The sequence below is a fragment of the Gambusia affinis genome, linkage group LG07, assembly GCF_019740435.1.
Source record: "Gambusia affinis linkage group LG07, SWU_Gaff_1.0, whole genome shotgun sequence".
Lineage (NCBI taxonomy): Eukaryota > Metazoa > Chordata > Actinopteri > Cyprinodontiformes > Poeciliidae > Gambusia > Gambusia affinis.
In genome coordinates this window covers 13,549,527-13,556,538 of record NC_057874.1, presented here as the reverse complement: position 1 = coordinate 13,556,538, position 7,012 = coordinate 13,549,527, and the positions used below count along the sequence as shown (strand labels likewise).

General features: G+C 40.2%; 1 protein-coding gene across 2 annotated transcripts; it reads left to right on the top strand.

Annotated features, from left to right (window-relative positions):
- Positions 1–565: 565 nt before the first annotated feature.
- On the top strand, positions 566–5,783 carry si:ch1073-456m8.1 (leucine-rich repeat flightless-interacting protein 2). Of its 2 annotated transcripts, none has more exons than XM_044122208.1 (6): positions 566–804; positions 1,079–1,153; positions 3,950–3,985; positions 4,258–4,419; positions 4,502–4,585; positions 5,211–5,783. In XM_044122208.1, the coding sequence occupies exons 1-6, from the start codon at positions 706–708 to the stop codon at positions 5,646–5,648; spliced, it is 894 nt and encodes a 297-aa protein (XP_043978143.1). In that variant the 5' UTR covers positions 566–705; the 3' UTR covers positions 5,649–5,783. The 2 variants fall into 2 exon arrangements, with proteins under 2 accessions (XP_043978143.1, XP_043978142.1); XM_044122207.1 differs by having other exon boundaries at positions 3,947–3,985.
- Positions 5,784–7,012: the final 1,229 nt, after the last annotated feature.

Here is a 7,012-nt window from a genome sequence, read left to right as displayed (position 1 = left end):
AGATCATTGCGAAGCTGGATACTCACAGAGAAACACAAACTTGAGTGAAAGGAAAAAGTGTGATGCACAAGAAACTGTGATAACTGTTTCAGAGAAATGTGATTAACTTTCTTTGCATTTATGCTGGAAATAAAGGTCTGGAAGAAGACTGAAGAGGTACAGTAAATCAAGCTATGTTTTACTTTCTTCCTAATTTCTCTCGCTGCCAAAATACCAAAACCCGCTTTAATGACTATGGTACTAGTTGAATTAGCTGTAAGACCTTAGTCAAATAAACTAATACAAAGAAAAGACGTGAAACACATCAGAGACAGTGTTTCACGTATCTGATGTGAAACAGTGTAGTAGTTTCTTGTTGGACAAAATGTCATAAATATAGAAAATTTTTAGTTATTTAAAGCAGATTTAAGGCGTCGAACTCAACTTACAAGTGGTAAACTTAGGCAATAATTTACTTCAGCTCGTCATGTGCTCGCTTGAACTATAAAACAAAGCCAAACTTTAAACCCTCAATCGTGAAGCATTAGAGGAGGCGTGGCGTTTTAAACTGTTTGGTCCCTGCGGCTTCCTGTAGTCAACAGCCTGGGCGTCGCTGCGCTGCTGCTGCGTAGAAACCTAACGCTTCACAACAGTCCTGACCAGCGCCAGCAGAACCGTGGGCGTCTCTTATATAAAGAAAAACTCGATATAAAGCGTGAAAAAAAAATGCACTCGGCCGAGCTGGACAGCAGTGGTTCTCCGAGGAAGCGGACTGTTTCTCGGGGAATGAGCGAGGATGAGTCCCTGCGGAGCATCATAAAGGAGGTGAGGTGAAAAATCACGGAGACGTCGTTAATGTTCAATGCCAGGGCTAAAGCCTCTGTTCAGTGCTACGGTTACAACCGATTAACACAATAAAATACGACAAGCTGAGCATTACGTGCTTATTAGACTGTGTGATAAAACAGCAGCTAGCTAAATGAAATATAGTGTTTGATTCTGGCCTGTAGCTGCGAGTCACTTCCCCATTACTAGCTGATTTAGCCTGTTGTGTTTTGGTTGAGGCTGATTGTGATGCTAACTCTTGTTTTTCTTTCAGACGGAGAGCTCCTCCAGACGGCTGCCCCGGAGCGACAGCAGGACAGGAACCCTGAGGAAGAGGACCGACAGCCAGGTGGGAGATTAATGCGCTGCCATGGTGACCTCCACCCGCTATTTGTTATCTTTATCATTGCAACACTAGGATTAAAATTACGGAGCGTCAGCACTGTTTTGACACGTTGTAACCTACTTTTAAGCAATATTTAATCCCTTTCTGCAATGTTAGCATCTTCTAGAAATATCCAAATAGTTACAGGTTCAAAACGACTTTTAAGTTGTATTTCTATAAAAAGAAATCGGTGTTGAATATATTTATTTAAATTATTTACTGTCTATAAATAATTCAAAGCATCATTAAGGCTGTATTGTGTAAAGCACGTGTGTCAAACTCAAGGTCGGGGGGCCGAATCCGGCCCACCATAGCTTTTTATGTGGCCCTAGACACATACAGAGCTCTCAAGAAAACAACTGTGTGCCTGCATATTATTATTATTTTACCAGTGAAATCAAATGAGTTTTTATCTGTATTCAGTCAAATTATAATAATGTGAAAGGACGCTCAATATTCCTTAGCTTACAGAAGTACAGATTGAATTCAGAGTCGTCTATTAATGATATTTTAACAGTTTATTGTGTAGTTTTATTAATATATTTTGCCACAACTGGCCCTTTGATCTTTAATGTGTCCCAAAATAAAAAATGAGTTTGATGCTTTTGGTCTAAAGCAATGATTCTCAACCCTGTGGCAGCAGGGAAACACCAAAACACGTAGGACAGTGGGCCTTGAGGAGCAAGATTGAGATACACATTAATCTAAGTCCTTGAGTTCAAGCGTTTTAGTCACTTCTTTACCCACTGGCATATTAGATTTGCGTTGCATTTAGGAGCTCAGTGAAGTCCAGTCTGCAAGTTTCCTTGCTGTGTAAAATTCTCACAAATCAAATAAATGGCTTATTACAGGAATTGACTGACATCCTGATGAGGGAAATCAGCCATTTAATGAATGTTGTGTTGGAGAAAGGACGCATCTAAAATTTGCAGGATAGTTCCTCCTGAGGGTTGAACTTTGCCACCCCTGTTCTGCAGTAAAGTGTTAGTGGTATAAAGCAAAGTGGAAGTGATTGAGAACAACTAAGCCACAAGGTGGTAAGCCACATATAGTCACATAGGGACAGCTGACAGTGAGGGACATATTTTGCAGAGCTCATCAACTTTCTGTACAGGAATATCTCCAAACATGTGGCGTCCATTGGCTTCCCAACCTTATACCACCAAGTACGTTGCAAAATGTCATTTGTAATAACTAATTTTTGCACTGTAATAACTAGTAGTTGATTGTTGAGTGAAGCGGAGGGAGTCACTGAGAGTCAGGAGGAGGAGGAGGTAGAAAACAAAGCTTTTATCCTCTCACTCTGCCACCATGCAACTCATTCTGCTATCCAGAGCTTCTCTGTAGGGATCCACCGATTTATCGGTGCAGATTTCCCTAATTTTGGGAGATCGGTCATCAGCTGATTTTTACATGTGAAGCTGATCTTAACCACCGATTTTTATCTACCTCGGCAAAGATATTTAAATCAACCATTATCATCTTCTGCTCTGCTGTGAGAGAGGTTTGAGTAGCAGACTGGCCCACCAGATCAGGTCTATATGTTTGCAGTTAACAATAGTCATCTCACTGTTGGCAACTCATCAACTTTCTTGCTACATTTAGCAACATTTTAGACAAAAAAAATAAATAAATAAAAAGAATGGGATCGGCACTTCAGGAATGTAACTAACTCTTGTTTTTCGCTAATCGGCCAGAAAACAGCAATCGGTGCATTCCTACTTCTGTGTGTTTATGTTTTAGTCCAGAGTTGGTTTGACAGATGAAAAATCAGACAGATTCCAGAAATTGTAGGGGTCTGATTTTTTATTATTTTTTTCCCCTCTATGCAGTTCTTCAAACATTTCATTCCAGTTCACAGCATGACATGCATTCAAACAGGAGGGAGAGTCTCTCTCTGACTTAAACCACCTGGCTTTTAAAGCATTGGCTCCGACCAGGACTAAATAAGGGGTGGAGACAAGATTTACATTACCAGATAGAAAAAACATTTGTGCTAAACTATATTCCTAGAAAAATATTTACATAATTACAACTAACAACTTCACAACTAAAACAAAAACAATCCGAGCCCAAACAAATCCAAAAAAACATCTCCCCTCCCTCTCAAACAATGGATTTTCCCAGTGAGGCTGATTGAAAACACCAGGTCCTTGTCAGCGCTGCTCATGGGCGCGCTTCCATGGCAACGCATGACCAGGTGACCTCAAAGAGAAGAGAGAATGATTAAAACAAAATATTAAATAAAGCAAGTTACTTCCTCCAAACAAAAGCAATACATTTACCAGATAAATTAGAATATAGGAAGTACAAAAAAAAAAAAAAAACAGCACCTGTTGGGGATAAATCCCTCACAACAGACAATATATGAATAAAGAATTAATGCATGGTAGATTAAAACGAGTTCAATAATTTCCATTCTGATGATTAATATTTTTTGAAAGGGAATTTTGTTTATAGAGACTTAATAACTCATTTTATTTATGGTTTACTTTGGATATTTAAAATGTCCTCCAGTTCAAGTATTAAAAACAAAAATGCTTCTTGGTTGCATTACTGTGTCATTATCAATTCATATTTGAAGATATTCTCTAAACAGCAATATTGTTGTTTATCTCAATAATTCCTGGGACAATTTATTGTCCAGCAAAAAATTTGTTATCGCTACAGGCCTGTTTATACAGCTGATTTCTTTTTTCCTAATCTGTGTGAACATGTTCTGTAAACTAACAAATATCCTGCATCTGTTTCTTTCAGCAGTCCGACCAGGACCTCTTCATGGGACTCCCAGATATGGTGACTCTTTTTCCTCCTGTCTTAAGAAAAATGAAAGCCGCTTTAAGTAATTAACGAGTTAAAAACCCGGAGTGATTCTAAAAACATATTTCTGAACATATGGAGCAGCATAAGGCCTTCCTCATAGGGTTGGTCTCCTCCTCGGAGAGCTTGATGAGCCGTCGCTCTACCTCGGACTGCTGAATTCGCCCGTACTGATTTGTGATTGCTGTGTGTGTGTGTGTGTGTGTGTGTGTGTGCGTGCGTGTGTGTGTGTGTGTGTGTGCGCGCAGTTGGAGCTGCAGGCCGGCTACGACGAGGCGGTCCAGGAGCTGCGTGGGCTGGAGGTCGAGCGAGAGGCTCTGTTGTTCCAGGTGGACGTCCTGCAGGACTCTCTGGAGGGCGTAGAGGAGCTGCTGGCCGAAGCCCAGAGGGAAGCTGGACAGGCCAGCTTGGTAAAGTCGAGGCTTTTGGGTCCTGACTGTGTTGAAACAAGCCGTGCGTTGCCTCGATACACTGGTTTCTCTTTATTTGTAGGCGCTGGAACGCGAGAGAGAGGAGAAGAGGAAACTGGAGAGCCTGGTTTGCTCTCTGATGAAGGAGGTGGAGAGATTAAGAGAGGTAAAACAGGAACTGAAAGGAGAACTTGGTGTGAAGTCGGAGAAGTACTGCATTGACAGATAACGGCTTTGAATATTTACATGCATAAAAATAGGATAATATTATATATGTAAGCAAACAGGTTTTTTAATAAAGATTTTGTACAGTGGATATTCTCAGAGCTTTTTCCAACCACAATTAGGAAGAGGCACTGAAGTATTGTAAATATTATTGAATGCATGAATAAATGGATATGACAACTAGACCATCCTCTCCACTGATAGATACATTATTACAATAAATGACTTTTTTTGTCTGGTAGCCTGCCAGGCTTATAATAGATTGGGGGGAACCCTGTTATTTTTTTTTAATCAAACTTAATTTTATGTCTTATTTTGCTGCAATTATTATGAAGCATTTTAGTCAGCGGAGGTTGTAAATGTGCTGTAGAAATAAACTTTGACTTGATTTGACTAAGTGAAAGACTTTTTACACACCTTTTTCATTCATATGTACACAATTAGTAAATTCTCAACTTTACCTTCTTTGAACGGCAATTTTTTTTACAAAGAACTTAAGATTTATGAACATTAAAATATACATTGAAGTGACAGCTACTTACCAGAGTAATTTCTCCTCTTTTCAGGAAGCAACCAGCCACCATAAAGAAGAGAAAGACTCCCTGCTGTGCGAACCTTGCAGCACCAAGCTTGTCAATGGCGGGGTGGCGGGTCCAGAGGAAGGGGGACGAGCAGCAGGGGGCGTTCTCACAAAACCGCGACGGATGGTCAATCAGCTCCGGGCCCAGCTGCCGTCTCTAGCGCTGGACGGCCTCATCTCCACCAACGGCGTTCTCCAGAGGCCGTACGGAAACCACAACCAGGACGGGCGGGATCCGTCTCCTGACAGGAACGACTCAGACAAAAGTGCCTACGAGGACGCGTCTGCCGAGACTCCGGAGCAGGACCGGACCTTCCCCGGGGACGGAGACCTGCCTCACGATTCAGAGAACAAAGAAAAATGTCCAGCTGACGGCAGCCAGACCCGAGACCCCGCCAACCCGGACGCCTGTGTTTTGTCTTAAATTCATCTGAGTTTGCAGGTGAACCTTTTTTTTTTTTCTTTTCACGTCTGATAAGATTCAAGAGCTTTTCCTTTATAATTATCATCAGAGAAAACTTTGATCTGAGCTGATTAATAAATCAAAAACATTTCATCAGCTGCGTTTTACACCGAATGTTTACCGTTTTAGTTGCCCTTTAAGCTACATTGCCAAACATTTCCTAAAAAGGCAAGAATGAGCTTTTTCTTTGTCGCACATCGAGTCATTCAGTCGTCATGATTTGAACTAAACGGATACTTTTCCTTCGGCGTCATTTATATTTTTGTAACCAAATCACTGTAGTACATATTCCCAAAAACAAAAACAAAAAAAGCTCAGGTTTCCCATAGACTAAATTTATTTTAACTGCCAAGAATAATGCTGAAGTCGGCCTTTACTCCTTTCAACAAGGATAAAAAGGGAAAACTGCCGAGTTATTAGTCATCCCGACTTATTTGTATCCAAAACTCTGTAGGAATCCAGACATGGACTGTTGCTGTTTTGGTTTCACTGTTTCATTTCAAAATAGACCAATTCTTTTTACTTGAAGCAGATTTATGACGTTTATCTTTGCATGTCATCATAAGATGCTAGGGATTTTGAAATTATGGTTAAACGCCATCTAGATATACTCTTCAGTCTTAAGATATTTTTATACGGTCCCTTTGATATGTTTTGCTCTGAGAGTTTTTAAAAATATGGTTGCATTTGCACTTTTTTTAAAGGTCGGAGGTTTGTCAGATTACAACAGCGGCAACATTCCTTTCACAACCGAACGCGTCCGTTTGAAATAATCCTCTGAATAAATACTGTCTGTCTACATGGAGACAATTACATGTTTGCACTTTTCTGTGGAACTTGCTGAAGTGTCTGTTTGGACGTCTCTTATTGCTGTAATCTATTTTTCCGTCACATTTCTCTGGTTTAAAGACACAAACTGTAAACCAGTTTGTGTCTTTTGTGATGCATGAACACAAACATAGTCACTATTTTATAAACTGCACATGAAATGATTCCTGTACTTTTGCACGAAGTACTTTAATACATATTACCTAATATGTCACTTAGTGCACCATTTGTTTCACGTTTTTCTTTCCAGATCAAGGACAGATGATAAAAGTTTGAAACGTATCATGCTAGGCTAACGTAAAAATGCTCCTAATGAGACAATACTAATGAATTCATGGATATCTACAGTGCATTTAGCAGTCATGTTGTTGTCAAGCTGCAAAGTATTTGCCTTTGTAATGTTTGTTCTTCACCCAAATGCTGGCTCACACACTAATACTTGACTGTTTATCGTTCTGGTTGCCAAGATACACAAGATAATCAACCAGCTCTGATGC